The sequence below is a fragment of the Corvus cornix genome, chromosome 19, assembly GCF_000738735.6.
Source record: "Corvus cornix cornix isolate S_Up_H32 chromosome 19, ASM73873v5, whole genome shotgun sequence".
Taxonomy (NCBI): Eukaryota; Metazoa; Chordata; class Aves; order Passeriformes; family Corvidae; genus Corvus; species Corvus cornix.
This window is the reverse complement of record NC_046348.1, coordinates 3,001,133-3,020,906: the sequence shown is the minus strand read 5'-3', so window position 1 is coordinate 3,020,906 and position 19,774 is coordinate 3,001,133. Positions and strand designations below refer to the sequence as shown.

Below are 19,774 nucleotides of genomic sequence, written 5' to 3'. Positions count from 1 at the left end.
ATGATTGTATTAACCCTACAAAGCCAAGACTCTGGAACTTCCTTCTGTCATAGCACCAACTCTGCACTGCTGCACACGCAGTTTAGCAAGTGTAATCCTCCCCTCCTTGCCTTTGTCTGGAATTGCTCAAAGGCTTTTATGGTAACATATCTTTGCTTCTGTTTTTCTTGCATGCTGTGAGTGCAAGGGGCTTCTTTGACCATGTTGGTTTAAATGCAAAGGCACAGCATGTTTGGTTGAAAATCTTTTGTGTGTTCGGCATTCGGCATTCCTGTTTTCCCTTTCAGATTCCTCCCAGCATGACTCGTCAGAAACAAGTGAGGATTCTGAGGTTGAGGTCACTGTTGAAGGTCAGTTCCCTGGGTCATTGATTTCAGTTGGTTGGGCAATTTTTATATCCAAAATGTGTTTTCCAAAGCCTACATTACTTGGCACGGAATGAATAGAATTGTGTGCCAGTGTTGAGTGCAGTCTGGATTGTGCACTGCTTGGTAAACGTACCTACTTGAGAAGTATTAGAAAAGCACAATATACTGAAGCATATTGGACATACTGGGCTGTTTTTGAAATGATGCCTGACAGCAATTTGTGTCTTCTGTGTATTTTTCAAGTGCTGGCAATGAAAAATACTCATTGAACAGAGAAGTCGTTTTAACATTCATTCATTCTGGAGAACACATTTCTTTATAAACACACTGTAGTTATATGTAAAATTTGTAGTTAACACTAGCTTCTGGGAAGGATGGTACCAGAACAGAAGGGCTGTGTTTCACGTGGTGAAAGTGAAGCCTCGGCCAATAACTATGAGATAGAAACCTTTGTACTTACCACCTCCCATTCTTGTTTAAAGGGCTCTAAAGCCTCTAACCAGTGTCCCTGTAGTTCTCCTGCTAGGGTCTTGGTTGGAGGTCATCTGTGTTTCTTGTATTTGTGAATTAGTGTCCTGTAACTGCTTAAAAACCCTGCTGAGATTGGCTTTTGCAGTGCTTGCTTGTGGAAGTAGCTTAAGACCACCCAATCAGCAATTTAGAAAGTAGGCAGGGCATTTAGGACAAAGTGGGCACTCCTGGCATTACTTTCACTGCTTTACAATGCAGCACGGAAATGACGCTTACGTTACCTCAACAGAAAAGTTTCTATGAGAAGAGTCCTTAAGTTCTGCGTATATGTAAAGGCCTTTAGCACAAAAGTAGAATTGCTCTGAGAAGGTTTTCTGTGGCAGAGATTAACAGAACTGTATAGGTACAAGATATGTCAATATGTATTGATATTCTTGCTAAGTAAACCATACCCTTGTTGACGTGGGTCCATGTTCTTCTGTATGTGAACTTAGTTTTCTTTGTCTGCTTTAACCATTTGTTTTCTCTGAGGTTGCAGGTATTGGTAATTGGGCAGTGTACAGTTTAAACTCCTTTCCATAAGGAAGGTAGGGGTGGATTGGGAAGTGACTGGCTAAGTAGCAGCTGTGTGACAAATTGCTAGGTTTGTTGTTTTCCTGCCTGTCCACTTGTGTGTGTTTAAGGTAGAGCTGACCTGTTCAATGAATTTCATTGGAGCCCATTTACACTGGTTTGAAAGTGGGTTTAGAACATTTGAGCTCTTCAAGGCAAAACTTAGGTACTGTGTTTTGAGATCTACAAGTGGAATGCTATTACTTCCAGTTAGAGAAAAAAGTCCATATCTGCACAATTTCTTTTGTGATTCCGTTTGCTGTTGCGTGGTCGTTTTATGATCATGTGATGTCCAGTCACGTTTGAGAAGACAATGTTGTTTTCCTTAGGAAGTTCAGAAGCAGCTTTGTTTTTTGCTGTCTTGTGCTTTGCCCAGGTCCTTTTGCACAAGTTATTCCTTCACAGGTAGGAACAGGAGCTTTCTAGAGTTACTCAGATAAGTAATTTGTTGCAATGAGCACAGTTCCTTAATTCTGTAAGAGCTTTGAAGTTCAAAGCAGTTCCAGTGCTGCACATGAGTTCCCTGGACATAAAACCAGTGTTGGTGTTTTTGTATCTTTAAGATGATGACGATGACTACCTCCCCCCTGACAAGAGACTGAAGAACACCAAGTTGGCTACTGAAGCTGCCAATAGTGGGAGAAAAAACGGAAAAGAGTTTAATTTTGGTAAGACGAAAATTGAAGATGATGTTGTCTCCCTGCTTTGTTTTATGAGAAGGTTTTGGGTAATTTTGTGCTGCAGGAGTGAGACATGCCAGGGCAAGCCTTCATGTGAGTGCCATGGGCTCTGTGTAGGTCTATTGCAGCAGTAAAATCATCATCATAGGCTACCTCTGTAGTTTTTTGGTATTTGACGTGACCACGTAAATTGACTCACAGAAAGCTGGGATCTTTTGGTAGCGTTGTTTCATGATGCCTTATGTTGGGTTCTCCACAGTAATGCAGCCATGCACTTCAGTTTACTCTGGTTAAAGATGCTTTGCATGGGATTTTTTGCAGTCCTGTACCTGTCCTTTATTCAGTGTTTTGGTGTGGTTTCTGGACACATTAATCTGTCTGCTTTTATAAGGTTCTGTGCAGTCAGGAGTTATGTTTTTTACTTTATATTTTGGAAGGCATCTCCCAGAGTTGCAATGGCAGTGAAGGAACAGATGTGGAAACAGAGTTAGAGCATTTGAGATGTGCAATGTTTTTTGTGAGGATAAATTAACATCATTGGATATTTTTTCCCAGAAATATTTGGAAAGATGTTGCCTACTTGAAGTTGTATGTCTTCTTCAAGCATTCTCTTTTCATATTTCCACTGGGTTGTCTTTTGTGATGTTTGTTTTGTTTTGCTTTTAATCTCCCTTTCTTTGTTTAAAAGACAGTCGTGTGCCAAGGAAGGTGGTAACCTCTCTGGAATTGAAAGATGACCCCCTTCCTCCCAAATTTTTATGACTTTAAATTTATGGCTTCCAAGCAAAATATGGGGAAAGGAATAATAGCTCTTTACTGGACTATATATATATATATATATATATATATACACACACATGTATATTTCTATAGAATAAGACAAACAAGACCAATAACAGCAGCAATGAGGAAAAAAAGAGCAAACCCAGTAACTGCTTTGTCCCGCCCATTAATTGATTTCCCCTGTGATGTTACAATAACTGCCAGCAGGGGATCACTCTTGGTTTGTGTGGAGGCAGAAACACTGCAGTGACTGCCCTGCGGCTTCGGGGGACGCTCTGATACAAGAGTGGGACATCCCTGGTGGTGGAGGCAGCTCAGATGAGGGAGAGGGAACAAGGGTCGACTCCCCCAGGCACCCACGCGAGCGGTGATGGATCTTTGGCACTACTAATGGCAGCTGGTACCTGCTTGGATGGAAGGCAGGGCTTTATCCTGATGTCATACTACTGTGCAGAGTAAACATCCATCAGCGGTGCTGCTGCAGCTCAAGCTGCCCCTCCATGCAGAGGATCTGAGAGCAAAAGTGGGGAAGGGACATCTTCCCCAGGCACCCACATGGACCGTTCTGGTCTTTCTTGGAACGGGCAGCCAGAGAAGTCTTAGTCAGTGTAGTGGCCAGGACTCTCTCTCTTGAAGGCGACAGGCTTACAAGATGGCAGGAGGCAGAGCTCCACAGTAGTGTTGAAAAACGCTGTGCAGGAGAGGTCCAAGGTGAAGAAAGACCACACGAGCATCTCTGCTTCGAACAAGGCAGGGTGACCACCCCCAGCTAAGAAACTGCCAAAACAACCCCATTTCCCCTTTCTCCCCCATAACCATTCCAGCAGTATGCCAAGGCACTCAGCAACCTATTTTCTCTTGACTGCTGTCTATTCATCATCTCCCTGGCAACAAATGGGAGAAAATTCCCTGAGAAAGGAAAAAATACCTATCCTGCCACACTCCCAAGTCATGCCACTCTGGGGCTTGGTATAAGCAAGTTGTGATGGGCGTGGTCATTATTTTAAATCATGAAAGGCATTTTAAAGTGCTCGTGACCCAAAGTTTAATGTGTTGACGGGATGTGAAAAGTACATCATGGTTAGGCTGCCTGTGTTCTGGGCACGTGGCTCTCCAGCCTGAGTCGGGTGCATTTCTAGGCAGGTTTTGCTAGCAGCAATGCTCTTTCTTGCAAATCCCATTAGTTTTGCTTTGAAGGTAGGTATCGCCATAGTTAAGGGTACCATTACATGAAATTCAGCAGCATTTCTTCTGATAAAGGAGAATAAAGTTCATTGCTCGTGCTGGCTGCACTATGAACTGAACTCACTTGAGTAGAGAAATCTCGGTACTTTGTTTTCCCCAGCATCATGCCCTGTGCTTTATTCCTGACGGTGAAGAGAGAGCATGAGGAAGGGGAAGTGTGATAGGAAATGACCAAGACTCTTGACTCTGCCTTGCTTTTGACTAGAATTTTATAGCTACAGCTGCTGAGTGTGGTCCTTTGAGTCAGACTAAGGTTTTGTTACACACGTTTTTCTCAGCTCTGTTCTTCTTCACAAGTTTCTGTAAGAGAGGTGTGGAAGGTTGCACGTGGTTTTGGTGAATCAAATCAATCTGTTGCTCGTGAAGGCTGGTATTTATGAAAAGGTCTAGAGGCAGTAGCTAAAAATGGCAGGTAACAGTCTAACTTCAGTTTCATTTGTGGTTTAAATAGGCATACAGAGTAGGCAGCCTTGTCTGGATTCTGTGCAATGGAAATTAGTTATTGCTGATCCTCACAAAAACAAGTAAGACAGAAGAATCAGCGGCAGTGTTTGGGTCTTATAGAGTCTTGGGTGTAATCCATCTTTTAGTACAGAAATAGGTAGAAGAGGCATTTAAAGCTTTTCCTAAAGTTTGTCTGAAAGCTACAGCCAGTGATACAGGTTTGCACAAGTGACAATTTCCTTCAAAGAAAACCGTCAGAGTTTGTATATTTTGGTATATGTCACTGGGGGTTTTCAGTGTTTTTCCCCTCCAGTAACCTTGGCAAGATGGTGAAAAGGGAAGTGGCAAAACCATGGTGTGCCTGCAATCCCCCAGGTTAGCTGTAGCTGCTGTAGGTGTCTGAGATGGTCTTAATGAGATTGGACGAGTGGGCAGCACGGTGTGATTGCAATTCAGCAATCAGAAAGTTAAGGTTATGAGTGTCAGAAGAAATTGTTTTAAAGGGAACAAAATCACGTTTGAGAAACTGGAGCCAGTGCTGGTGAATGACAACATTGAGACCTGTGAAGATGGCTTCTGCATAGGAGCTGTGTGTATTTCCCCAAGATGAGAAGAGACCTAGTGCTGATGATACATTGTTAAAAAACTTACTTTGGTGTTTAAAACCATTGGTTTAATGTGTCTTAAGAAGAAATGTCCAATCTGGGAGTTTTCTTCCAGAACTTTGTTGCCATGTGCTTTGAGTTTTTTGCATGAGTCCTTTAAGTGTGAGTGTTTCTCTGGGATTTGGTGCTGGACTAGGTGGACCACCTGCCAGTCTTGTGGCTGTTCTTAAATTTCCAAAAATGCTGTATATTTTAAAATTTTTTTAACTTCTTTAATTCTCTCAGAAAGGTTCTAAGTGGTCAATTATTTTTACGACCATACTTTATGTTCATGTCTAGTGAAACAACTCCTAATTCTTTGCTTTTGTTGTACTTTGCGTTTGCTAGTTATCTACCCAGCACTCACTTGGAATTAGACCAAAACACCACACTCTGTTTTCCATGAACTGGATGATGTATTTGACATAGTTCAAATATACGGCAGTTAAGGTGCCTCAGTAGATACTGCTGAATTTCTGCTGTACACCACATCATGTGAAGAGAAACCTTTGAAACAAAGATTCCTTTAGACCAGCTCCCAAAGCAATGCCATGCTCCAGCTTAGAGAGACCTGAAAGAAGATCCTCTTCAAAATGCACAAGCGCAGCTTTACTGTGCCAGAGTAGCTAAAATATGTTCCTTCACACACTGCTGCCTAATCTTGATATAGTTTCTGATACAGTTAGCTTCACTTTCTCAGACTGTACTGCAGTTAAGTATAAATTGCTCTTTCTCCCACCAAGTGTTGATGAGCTAATCCTGTTTGTGTTGCCCCAACAAAAGCATGGTGATCATGAATTTCCCTCCCATGTTTCATTGTTGGCCTTGCAGCCTGTGATGGAAAGCATTCTAACGGAGCAGCCATGAGTCTGTAGAGATGGTAAAGCAAATACATAACCTGTGGGGATCACAGCCTTTGTTTATATTTTCAGTAATCCAGGGTAGCAGAGGGGAAAATACTTATGATTGTATTAACCCTACAAAGCCAAGACTCTGGAACTTCCTTCTGTCATAGCACCAACTCTGCACTGCTGCACGCGCAGTTTAGCAAGTGTAATCCTCCCCTCCTTGCCTTTGTCTGGAATTGCTCAAAGGCTTATGGTAACATATCTTTGCTTCTGTTTTTCTTGCATGCTGGGAGTGCAAGGGGCTTCTTTGACCATGTTGGTTTAAATGCAAAGGCATGGCATGTTTGGTTGAAAATCTTTTGTGTGTTCGTCATTCGGCATTCCTGTTTTCCCTTTCAGATTCCTCCCAGCATGACTCATCAGAAACAAGTGAGAAACCTGAGGTTGAGGTAACCATTGAAGGTCAGTTCCCTGGGTTATTGATTTCAGTTGGTTGGGCAATTTTACATCCAAAATGTGTTTTCCAAAGCCTACAGATAAGTAGCTCATTGCAATATGCTTGGCCCTGCCTAATGCTCTTCTAGATACTGTGATGCAGCAGATACAGTCAGAGGGGCTAGAGGATGAAGCAGGAGACAGCCCAGTCTCTCAGGCTGCAGCTAAACCAGACAGGGAGCCTAAGCCAATGGCAACTGGTCCTTTCCAGAAAAGGAAACATGAACCAAATCCATTCACCCAGTGGATGGGGATGGGGAGCCAGGATCCTCACAGCCAGCAGAGCAATCAGAATGAGAAATCGTTATTGAGTCTCTGTCCATAGAAAACCCTCACGACCTAAGAAGAGATTACACCCGACGGTCTGATGAATCTTTATTAAGTTGGTTGGTCCACATCTGGGATTCCACAGGTGATAATAGAGTTCGTGGAATTAAAGTGAGGAATTTGGGATCCCTGTCGCGTGATGCAGCTATCGACCAAGGGTTGGCAACTGAATGAAGGATTGGCACGGAATGAAGAGAATTGTGTGCCAGTGTTGAGTGCAGTCTGGATTGTGCACTGCTTGGTAAACGTACCTACTTGAGAAGTATTAGAAAAGCACAATATACTGAAGCATATTGGACATACTGGGCTGGTTTTTGAGATGATGCCTGACAGCAATTTGTGTCTTCTGTGTATTTTTCAAGTGCTGGCAATGAAAACTACTCATTGAACAGAGAAGTCGTTTTAACATTCATTCATTCTGGAGAACACATTTCTTTATAAACACACTGTAGTTATATGTAAAATTTGTAGTTAACACTAGCTTCTGGGAAGGATGGTACCAGAACAGGAAGGGCTGTGTTGCAGTGGTGAAAGTGAAGCCTCAGCCAATAACTATGAGATAGAAACCTTTGTACTTACCACCTCCCTTTCTCATCTAAAGGGCTCTAAAGCCTCTAACCAGTGTCCCAGTAGTTCTCCTGATAGGATCTTGGTTGGAGGTCATCTGTGTTTCTTGTGTTTGTGAATTAGTGTCCTGTAACTGCTTAAAAACCCTGCTGAGATTGGCTTTTGCAGTGCTTGCTTGTGGAAGTAGCTTAAGACCACCCAATCAGCAATTTAGAAAGTAGGCAGGGCATTTAGGACAAAGTGGGCACTCCTGGCATTACTTTCACTGCTTTACAATGCAGCACGGAAATGACGCTTACGTTACCTCAATAGAAAAGTTTCTATGAGAAGAGTCCTTAAGTTCTGCGTATATGTAAAGGCCTTTAGCACAAAAGTAGAATTGCTCTGAGAAGGTTTTCTGTGGCAGAGATTAACAGAACTGTATAGGTACAAGATATGTCAATATGTATTGATATTCTTGCTAAGTAAACCATACCCTTGTTGACGTGGGTCCGTGTTCTTCTGTATGTGAACTTAGTTTTCTTTGTCTGCTTTAACCATTTGTTTTCTCTGAGGTTGCAGGTATTGGTAATTGGGCAGTGTACAGTTTAAACTCCTTTCCATAAGGAAGGTAGGGGTGGATTGGGAAGTGACTGGCTAAGTAGCAGCTGTGTGACAGATTGCTAGGTTTGTTGTTTTCCTGCCTGTCCACTTGTGTGTGTTTAAGGTAGAGCTGACCTGTTCAGTGAATTTCATTGGAGCCCATTTACACTGGTTTGAAAGTGGGTTTAGAACATTTGAGCTCTTCAAGGCAAAACTTAGGTACTGTGTTTTGAGATCTACAAGTGGAATGCTATTACTTCCAGTTAGATAAAAAAGTCCATATCTGCACAATTTCTTTTGTGATTCCGTTTGCTGTTGCGTGGTCGTTTTATGATCATGTGATGTCCAGTCACGTTTGAGAAGACAATGTTGTTTTCCTTAGGAAGTTCAGAAGCAGCTTTGTTTTTTGCTGTCTTGTGCTTTGCCCAGGTCCTTTTGTACAAGTTATTCCTTCACAGGTAGGAACAGGAGCTTTCTAGAGTTACTCAGATAAGTAATTTGTTGCAATGAGCACAGTTCCTTAATTCTGTAAGAGCTTTGACATTCAAAGCAATTCCAGTGCTGCACGTGAGTTCCCTGGACATAAAACCAGTGTTGGTGTTTTTGTATCTTTAAGATGATGACGATGACTACCTGCCCCCTGACAAGAGACTGAAGAACACCAAGTTGGCTACTGAAGCTGCCAATAGTGGGAGAAGAAATGGAAAAGAGTTTAATTTTGGTAAGATGAAAATTGAAGATGATGTTGTCTCCCTGCTTTGTTTTATGAGAAGGTTTTGGGTAATTTTGTGCTGCAGGAGTGAGACATGCCAGGCCAAGCCTTCATGTGAGTGCCATGGGCTCTGTGTAGGTCTATTGCAGCAGTAAAGTCATTATCATAGGCTGCCTCTGTAGTTTTTTGGTATTTGACGTGACCACGTAAATTGACTCACAGAAAGCTGGGATCTTTTGGTAGCGTTGTTTCATGATGCCTTATGTTGGGTTCTCCACAGAAATGCAGCCATGCACTTCAGTTTACTCTGTTTAAAGATGCTTTGCATGGGATTTTTTGCACTCCTGTATGTGTCCTTTATTCAGTGTTTTGGTGTGGTTTCTGGACACATTAATCTGTCTGCTTTTATAAGGTTCTGTGCAGTCAGGAGTATGTTTTTTACTTTATATTTTGGAAGGCATCCCCCAGAGTTGCAATGGCAGTGAAGGAACTGATGTGGAAACAGAGCATTTGAGATGTGCAGTGTTTTTTGTGAGGATAAATTAACATCATTGGATATTTTTTCCCAGAAATATTTGGAAAGATGTTGCCTACTTGAAGTTGTATGTCTTCTTCAGGCATTCTCTTTTCATATTTCCACTGGGTTGTCTTTTGTGATGTTTGTTTTGTTTTGCTTTTAATCTCCCAAATCACAGCACTCTGGGGCTTGGTATAAGCAAGTTGTGATGGGTGTGGTCATTATTTTAAATCATGAAAGGCATTTTAAGGTGCTCGTGACCCAAAGTTTAATGTGTTGATGGGATGTGAAAAGTACATCATGGTTAGGCTGCCTGTGTTCTGGGCACGTGGCTCTCCAGCCTGAGTCGGGTGCATTTCTAGGCAGGTTTTGCTAGCAGCAATGCTCTTTCTTGCAAATCCCATTAGTTTTGCTTTGAAGGTAGGTATCGCCATAGTTAAGGGTACCATTACATGAAATTCAGCAGCATTTCTCCTGATAAAGGAGAATAAAGTTCATTGCTCGTGCTGGCTGCACTATGAACTGAACTCACTTGAGTAGAGAAATCTCGGTACTTTGTTTTCCCCAGCATCATGCCCTGTGCTTTATTCCTGACCGTGAAGAGAGAGCATGAGGAAGGCGAAGTGTGATAGGAAATGACCAAGACTCTGACTCTGCCTTGCTTTTGACTAGAATTTTATAGCTACAGCTGCTGAGTGTGGTCCTTTGAGTCAGACTAAGGTTTTGTTACACACGTTTTTCTCAGCTCTGTTCTTCTTCACAAGTTTCTGTAAGAGAGGTGTGGAAGGTTGCACGTGGTTTTGGTGAATCAAATCAATCTGTTGCTCGTGAAGGCTGGTATTTATGAAAAGGTCTAGAGGCAGTGGCTAAAAATGGCAGGTAACAGTCTAACTTCAGTTTCATTTGTGGTTTAAATAGGCATACAGAGTAGGCAGCCTTGTCTGGATTCTGTGCAATGGAAATTAGTTATTGCTGATCCTCAAAAAAACAAGTAAGACAGAAGAATCAGCGGCAGTGTTTGGGTTTTATAGAGTCTTGGGTGTAATCCATCTTTTAGTACAGAAATAGGTAGAAGAAGCATTTAAAGCTTTTCCTAAAGTTTGTCTGAAAGCTACAGCCAGTGATGCAGGTTTGCACAAGTGACAATTTCCTTCAAAGAAAACCATCAGAGTTTGTATATTTTGGTATATGTCACTGGGGGTTTTCAGTGTTTTTCCCCTCCAGTAACCTTGGCAAGATGGTGAAAAGGGAAGTGGCAAAACCATGGTGTGCCTGCAATCCCCCGGGTTAGCTGTAGCTGCTGTAGGTGTCTGAGGTGGTCTTAATGAGATTGGACGAGTGGGCAGCACGGTGTGATTGCAATTCAGCAATCAGAAAGTTAAGGTTATGAGTGTCAGAAGAAATTGTTTTAAAGGGAACAAAATCACGTTTGAGAAACTGGAGCCAGTGCTGGTGAATGACAACATTGAGACCTGTGAAGATGGCTTCTGCATAGGAGCTGTGTGTATTTCCCCAAGATGAGAAGAGACCTAGTGCTGATGATACATTGTTAAAAAACTTACTTTGGTGTTTAAAACCATTGGTTTAATGTGTCTTAAGAAGAAATGTCCAATCTGGGAGTTTTCTTCCAGAACTTTGTTGCCATGTGCTTTGAGTTTTTTGCATGAGTCCCTTAAGTGTGAGTATTTCTCTGGGATTTGGTGCTGGACTAGGTGGACCATCTGCCAGTCTTGTGGCTGTTCTTAAATTTCCAAAAATGCTGTATATTTTAAAATTTTTTTAACTTCTTTAATTCTCTCAGAAAGGTTCTAAGTGGTCAATTATTTTTACGACCATACTTTATGTTCATGTCTAGTGAAACAACTCCTAATTCTTTGCTTTTGTTGTACTTTGCGTTTGCTAGTTATCTACCCAGCACTCACTTGGAATTAGACCAAAACACCACACTCTGTTTTCCATGAACTGGATGATGTATTTGACATAGTTCAAATATACGGCAGTTAAGGTGCCTCAGTAGATACTGCTGAATTTCTGCTGTACACCACATCATGTGAAGAGAAACCTTTGAAACAAAGATTCCTTTAGACCAGCTCCCAAAGCAATACCATGCTCCAGCTTAGAGAGACCTGAAAGAAGATCCTCTTCAAAATGCACAAGTGCAGCTTTGCTGTGCCAGAGTAGCTAAAATATGTTCCTTCACACACTGCTGCCTAATCTTGGTATAGTTTCTGATACAATTAGCTTCACTTTCTCAGACTGTACTGCAGTTAAGTATAAATTGCTCTTTCTCCCCACCAAGTGTTGATGAGCTAATCCTGTTTTGTGTTGTTGGTGCACACTGCCCCAACAAAAGCATGGTGATCATGAATTTCCCTCCCATGTTTCATTGTTGGCCTTGCAGCCTGTGATGGAAAGCATTCTAGCAGAGCAACCATGAGTCTGTAGAGATGGTAAAGCAAATACATAACCTGTGGGGATCAGAGCCTTTGTTTATATTTTCAGTAATCCAGGGTAACAGAGGGGAAAATACTTATGATTGTATTAACCCTACAAAGCCAAGACTCTGGAACTTCCTTCTGTCATAGCACCAACTCTGCACTGCTGCACGCGCAGTTTAGCAAGTGTAATCCTCCCCTCCTTGCCTTTGTCTGGAATTGCTCAAAGGCTTTTATGGTAACATATCTTTGCTTCTGTTTTTCTTGCATGCTGGGAGTGCAAGGGGCTTCTTTGACCATGTTGGTTTAAATGCAAAGGCATGGCATGTTTGGTTGAAAATCTTTTGTGTGTTCGTCATTCGGCATTCCTGTTTTCCCTTTCAGATTCCTCCCAGCGTGACTCGTCAGAAACAAGTGAGAAACCTGAGGGTTGAGGTCACTGTTGAAGGTCAGTTCCCTGGGTCATTGATTTCAGTTGGTTGGGCAATTTTTATATCCAAAATGTGTTTTCCAAAGCCTTCATTACTTGGCACGGAATGAAGAGAATTGTGTGCCAGTGTTGAGTGCAGTTTGGATTGTGCACTGCTTGGTAAACGTACCTGCTTGAGAAGTATTAGAAAAGCACAATATACTGAAGCATATTGGACATACTGGGCTGTTTTTGAAATGATGCCTGACAGCAATTTGTGTCTTCTGTGTATTTTTCAAGTGCTGGCAATGAAAACTACTCATTGAACAGAGAAGACGTTTTAACATTCATTCATTCTGGAGAACACATTTCTTTATAAACACACTGTAGTTATATGTAAAATTTGTAGTTAACACTAGCTTCTGGGAAGGATGGTACCAGAACAGGAAGGGCTGTGTTGCAGTGGTGAAAGTGAAGCCTCAGCCAATAACTATGAGATAGAAACCTTTGTACTTACCACCTCCCTTTCTCATCTAAAGGGCTCTAAAGCCTCTAACCAGTGTCCCAGTAGTTCTCCTGATAGGATCTTGGTTGGAGGTCATCTGTGTTTCTTGTGTTTGTGGAATTAGTGTCCTGTAAACTGCTTAAAAACCCTGCTGAGATTGGCTTTTGCAGTGCTTGCTTGTGGAAGTAGCTTAAGACCACCCAATCAGCAATTTAAGAAAGTAGGCAGGGCATTTAGGACCAAAGTGGGCCACTCCTGGCATTACTTTCACTGCTTTACAATGCAGCACGGGAAATGACGCTTACGTTACCTCAACAGAAAAGTTTCTATGAGAAGAGTCCTTAAGTTCTGCGTATATGTAAAGGCCTTTAGAGCACAAAAGTAGAATTGCTCTGAGAAGGTTTTCTGTGGCAGAGATTAACAGAACTGTATAGGTACAAGATATGTCAATATGTATTGATATTCTTGCTAAGTAAACCATACCCTTTGTTGACGTGGGTCCGTGTTCTTCTGTATGTGAACTTAGTTTTCTTTGTCTGCTTTAAACCATTTGTTTTCTCTGAGGTTGCAGGTATTCGGTAATTGGGCAGGGTACAGTTTAAACTCCTTTCCATAAGGAAGGTAGGGGTGGATTGGGAAGTGACTGGCTAAGTAGGCAGCTGTGTGACAGATTGCTAGGTTTGGTTGTTTCCTGCCTGTCCACTTGTGTGCGTTTAAGGTAGAGCTGACCTGTTCAATGAATTTCATTGGGAGCCCATTTACACTGGTTTGAAAGTGGGTTTAGACAATTTGAGCTCTTCAAGGCAAAACTTAGGTACTGTGTTTTGAAGATCTACAAGTGGAATGCTATTACTTCAGTTAGATAAAAAGTCCGTATCTGCACAATTTCTTTCGTGAATTCCGTTTGCTGGTTGCGTGGTCGTTTTATGATCATGTGATGTCCAGTCACGTTTGAGAAGACAATGTTGTTTTTCCTTAGGAGTTCAGAAGCAGCTTTGTATTTTGCTGTCTTGTGCTTTGCCCAGGTCCTTTTGCACAAGTTATTCCTTCACAGGTAGGAGCAGGAGCTTTCTAGAGTTACTCAGATAAGTAATTTGTTGCAATGAGCACAGTTCCTTAATTCTGTAAGAGCTTTGACATTCAAAGCAGTTCCAGTGCTGCACATGAGTTCCCTGGACATAAAACCAATGATGGTTTTTTTTGTATCTTTAAGATGATGACGATGACTACCTGCCCCCTGACAAGAGACTGAAGAACACCAAGTTGGCTACTGAAGCTGCCAATAGTGGGAGAAGAAATGGAAAAGAGTTTAATTTTGGTAAGATGAAAATTGAAGATGATGTTGTCTCCCTGCTTTGTTTTATGAGAAGGTTTTGGGTAATTTTGTGCTGCAGGAGTGAGACATGCCAGGCCAAGCCTTCATGTGAGTGCCATGGGCTCTGTGTAGGTCTATTGCAGCAGTAAAATCATCATCATAGGCTACCTCTGTAGTTTTTTGGTATTTGACGTGACCACGTAAATTGACTCACAGAAAGCTGGGATCTCTTGGTAGCGTTGTTTCATGATGCCTTATGTTGGGTTCTCCACAGAAATGCAGCCATGCACTTCAGTTTACTCTGGTTAAAGATGCTTTGCATGGGATTTTTTGCAGTCCTGTACCTGTCCTTTATTCAGTGTTTTGGTGTGGTTTCTGGACACATTAATCTGTCTGCTTTTATAAGGTTCTGTGCAGTCAGGAGTATGTTTTTTACTTTATATTTTGGAAGGCATCCCCCAGAGTTGCAATGGCAGTGAAGGAACAGATGTGGAAACAGAGTTAGAGCATTTGAGATGTGCAGTGTTTTTTGTGAGGATAAATTAACATCATTGGATATTTTTTCCCAGAAATATTTGGAAAGATGTTGCCTACTTGAAGTTGTATGTCTTCTTCAAGCATTCTCTTTTCATATTTCCACTGGGTTGTCTTTTGTGATGTTTGTTTTGTTTTGCTTTTAATCTCCCAAATCACAGCACTCTGGGGCTTGGTATAAGCAAGTTGTGATGGGTGTGGTCATTATTTTAAATCATGAAAGGCATTTTAAGGTGCTCGTGACCCAAAGTTTAATGTGTTGACGGGATGTGAAAAGTACATCATGGTTAGGCTGGCTATGTTCTGGGCACGTGGCTCTCCAGCCTGAGTCGGGTGCATTTCTAGGCAGGTTTTGCTAGCAGCAATGCTCTTTCTTGCAAATCCCATTAGTTTTGCTTTGAAGGTAGGTATCGCCATAGTTAAGGGTACCATTACATGAAATTCAGCAGCATTTCTCCTGATAAAGGAGAATAAAGTTCATTGCTCGTGCTGGCTGCACTATGAACTGAACTCATTTGAGTAGAGAAATCTAAGTACTTTGTTTCCTCAGCATCATGCCCTGTGCTTTTTTCCTGACGGTGAAGAGAGAGCATGAGGAAGGCGAAGTGTGATAGGAAATGACCGAGACTCTGACTCTGCCTTGCTTTTGACTAGAATTTTATAGCTACAGCTGCTGAGTGTGGTCCTTTGAGTCAGACTAAGGTTTTGTTACACACCTTTTTCTCAGCTCTGTTCTTCTTCACAAGTTTCTGTAAGAGAGGTGTGGAAGGTTGCACGTGGTTTTGGTGAATCAAATCAATCTGTTGCTCGTGAAGGCTGGTATTTATGAAAAGGTCTAGAGGCAGTGGCTAAAAATGGCAGGTAACAGTCTAACTTCAGTTTCATTTGTGGTTTAAATAGGCATACAGAGTAGGCAGCCTTGTCTGGATTCTGTGCAATGGAAATTAGTTATTGCTGATCCTCACAAAAACAAGTAAGACAGAAGAATCAGCGGCAGTGTTTGGGTTTTATAGAGTCTTGGGTGTAATCCATCTTTTAGTACAGAAATAGGTAGAAGAGGCATTTAAAGCTTTTCCTAAAGTTTGTCTGAAAGCTACAGCCAGTGATGCAGGTTTGCACAAGTGACAATTTCCTTCAAAGAAAACCATCAGAGTTTGTATATTTTGGTATATGTCACTGGGGGTTTTCAGTGTTTTTCCCCTCCAGTAACCTTGGCAAGATGGTGAAAAGGGAAGTGGCAAAACCATGGTGTGCCTGCAATCCCCCAGGTTAGCTGTAGCTGCTGTAGGTGTCTGAGGTGGTCTTAATGAGATTGGACGAGTGGGCAGCACGGTGTGATTGCAATTCAGCAATCAGAAAGTTAAGGTTATGAGTGTCAGAAGAAATTGTTTTAAAGGGAACAAAATCACGTTTGAGAAACTGGAGCCAGTGCTGGTGAATGACAACATTGAGACCTGTGAAGATGGCTTCTGCATAGGAGCTGTGTGTATTTCCCCAAGATGAGAAGAGACCTAGTGCTGATGATACATTGTTAAAAAACTTACTTTGGTGTTTAAAACCATTGGTTTAATGTGTCTTAAGAAGAAATGTCCCATCTGGGAGTTTTCTTCCAGAACTTTGTTGCCATGTGCTTTGAGTTTTTTTCATGAGTCCCTTAAGTGTGAGTGTTTCTCTGGGATTTGGTGCTGGACTAGGTGGACCACCTGCCAGTCTTGTGGCTGTTCTTAAATTTCCAAAAATGCTGTATATTTTATAATTTTTTTAACTTCTTTAATTCTCTCAGAAAGGTTCTAAGTGGTCAATTATTTTTACGACCATACTTTATGTTCATGTCTAGTGAAACAACTCCTAATTCTTTGCTTTTGTTGTACTTTGCGTTTGCTAGTTATCTACCCAGCACTCACTTGGAATTAGACCAAAACATCATACTCTGTTTTCCATGAACTGGATGATGTATTTGACATAGTTCAAATATACTGCAGTTAAGGTGCCTCAGTAGATACTGCTGAATTTCTGCTGTACACCACATCATGTGAAGAGAAACCTTTGAAACAAAGATTCCTTTAGACCGGCTCCCAAAGCAATGCCATGCTCCAGCTTACAGAGACCTGAAAGAAGATCCTCTTCAAAATGCACAAGTGCAGCTTTACTGTGCCAGAGTAGCTAAAATATGTTCCTTCACACACTGCTGCCTAATTTTGATATAGTTTCTGATACAATTAGCTTCACTTTCTCAGACTGTACTGCAGTTAAGTATAAATTGCTCTTTCTCCCAGCAAGTGTTGATGAGCTAATCCTGTTTGTGTTGTTGGTGCACACTGCCCCAACAAAAGCATGGTGATCATGAATTTCCCTCCCATGTTTCATTGTTGGCCTTGCAGCCTGTGATGGAAAGCATTCTAGCAGAGCAACCATGAGTCTGTAGAGATGGTAAAGCAAATACATAACCTGTGGGGATCACAGCCTTTGTTTATATTTTCAGTAATCCAGGGTAACAGAGGGGAAAATACTTATGGTTGTATTAACCCTACAAAGCCAAGACTCTGGAACTTCCTTCTGTCATAGCACCAACTCTGCACTGCTGCACGCGCAGTTTAGCAAGTGTAATCCTCCCCTCCTTGCCTTTGTCTGGAATTGCTCAAAGGCTTATGGTAACATATCTTTGCTTCTGTTTTTCTTGCATGCTGGGGGAGTGCAAGAGGCTTCTTTGATGATGTTGGTTTAAATGCAAAGGCATGGCATGTTTGGTTGAAAATCTTTTGTGTGTTCGTCATTCGGCATTCCTGTTTTCCCTTTCAGATTCCTCCCAGCGTGACTCGTCAGAAACAAGTGAGAAACCTGAGGTTGAGGTCACTGTTGAAGGTCAGTTCCCTGGGTCATTGATTTCAGTTGGTTGGGCAATTTTACATCCAAAATGTGTTTTCCAAAGCCTTCATTACTTGGCACGGAATGAAGAGAATTGTGTGCCAGTGTTGAGTGCAGTCTGGATTGTGCACTGCTTGGTAAACGTACCTACTTGAGAAGTGTTAGAAAAGCACAATATACTGAAGCATATTGGACTTACTGGGCTGTTTTTGAAATGATGCCTGACAGCAATTTGTGTCTTCTGTGTATTTTTCAAGTGCTGGCAATGAAAACTACTCATTGAACAGAGAAGTCGTTTTAACATTCATTCATTCTGGAGAACACATTTCTTTATAAACACACTGTAGTTATATGTAAAATTTGTAGTTAACACTAGCTTCTGGGAAGGATGGTAGCAGAACAGGAAGGGCTTTGTTGCAGTGGTGAAAGTGAAGCCTCAGCCAATAACTATGAGATAGAAACCTTTGTACTTACCACCTCCCTTTCTCATCTAAAGGGCTCTAAAGCCTCTAACCAGTGTCCCTGTAGTTCTCCTGCTGGGATCTTGGTTGGAGGTCATCTGTGTTTCTTGTATTTGTGAATTAGTGTCCTGTAACTGCTTAAAAACCCTGCTGAGATTGGCTTTTGCAGTGCTTGCTTGTGGAATTAGCTTAAGACCACCCAATCAGCAATTTAGAAAGTAGGCAGGGCATTTAGGAAGTTCAGAAGCAGCTTTGCTTTTTGCTAATCTTGTGCTTTGCCCAGGTCCTTTTGCACAAGTTATTCCTTCACAGGTAGGAGCAGGAACTTTCTAGAGTTACTCAGATAAGTAATTGGTGCCCTGATAAGCACAGTTCCTTAATTCTGTAAGAGCTTTGAAGTTCAAAGCAATTCCAGCGCTGCACATGAGTTCCCTGCACATAAAACCAGTGATGGCTTTTTTGTATCTTTAAGATGATGACGATGACTACCTGCCCCCTGACAAGGGACTGAAGAACACCAAGTTGGCTACTGAAACTGCCAATAGTGGGAGAAGAAATGGAAAAGAGTTTAATTTTGGTAAGATGAAAATTGAAGATGATGTTGTCTCTCTGCTTTGTTTTATGAGAAGGTTTTGGGTAATTTTGTGCTGCAGGAGTGAGACATGCCAGGGCAAGCCTTCATGTGAGTGCCATGGGCTCTGTGTAGGTCTATTGCAGCAGTAAAATCATCATCATAGGCTACCTCTGTTGTTTTTTGGTATTTGACATGACCACGTAAATTGACTCACAGAAAGCTGGGATCTCTTGGTAGCGTTGTTTCATGATGCCTTGTGTTGGGTTCTCCACAGAAATGCAGCCATGCACTTCAGTTTACTCTGGTTAAAGATGCTTTGCATGGGATTTTTTGCAGTACTGTTCGTGTCCTTTATTCAGTGTTTTGGTGTGGTTTCTGGACACATTAATCTGTCTGCTTTTATAAGGTTCTGTGCAGTCAGGAGTTATGTTTTTTACTTTATATTTTGGAGGGCATCTCCCAGAGTTGCAATGGCAGTGAAGGAACAGATGTGGAGACAGAGTTAGAGCATTTGAGATGTGCAACGTTTTTTGTGAGGCTAAGTTAACATCATTGGATATTTTTTCCCAGAAATATTTGGAAAGATGTTGCCTAATCGGAGTTGTATGTCTTCTTTCAAGCATTCTCTTTTCATATTTCCACTGGGTTGTCTTTTGTGATGTTTGTTTTGTTTTGCTTTTAATCTCCCAAATCACAGCACTCTGGGGCTTGGTATAAGCAAGTTGTGATGGGTGTGGTCATTATTTTAAATCATGAAAGGCATTTTAAGGTGCTCGTGACCCAAAGTTTAATGTGTTGATGGGATGTGAAAAGTACATCATGGTTAGGCTGGCTATGTTCTGGGCACGTGGCTCTCCAGTCTGAGTCGGGTGCATTTCTAGGCAGGTTTTGCTAGCAGCAATGCTCTTTCTTGCAAATCCCATTAGTTTTGCTTTGAAGGTAGGTAACACCATTACATGAAATTCAGCAGCATTTCTCCTGATAAAGGAGAATAAAGTTCATTGCTCGTGCTGGCTGCACGATGAACTGAACTCACTTGAGTAGAGAAATCTAGGTACTTTGTTTTCCCCAGCATCATGCCCTGTGCTTTATTCCTGACCATGAAGAGAGAGCGTGAGGAAGGGGAAGTGTGATAGGAAATGACCGAGACTCTGACTCTGCCTTGGTTTTGACTAGAATTTTATAAAGACCATACTTTATGTTCATGTCTAGTGAAACAACTCCTAATTCTTTCCTTTTGTTGTGCTTCGCATTTGCTAATTATCTACCCAGCACTCACTTGGAATTAGACCAAAACATCACACTCTGTTTTCCATGAACTGGATGATGTATTTGACATAGTTCAAATATACTGCAGTTACTGCTGAATTTCTGCTGTACA

General features: G+C 41.7%; 1 protein-coding gene across 8 annotated transcripts in view; it reads left to right on the top strand.

Annotated features, from left to right (window-relative positions):
- The window catches only part of GTF2I (general transcription factor IIi), a 101,477-nt gene that overhangs the window by 45,251 nt on the left and 36,452 nt on the right, over positions 1 to 19,774 (top strand). For all 8 annotated transcript variants that reach the window (XM_039562704.1, XM_039562700.1, XM_039562705.1 and 5 more), the window contains 2 exons: positions 288 to 350; positions 2,015 to 2,119. In XM_039562704.1, the coding sequence (XP_039418638.1) occupies positions 288 to 350; positions 2,015 to 2,119 (168 nt within the window). The remainder of the gene's footprint in view (positions 1 to 287; positions 351 to 2,014; positions 2,120 to 19,774) is intronic.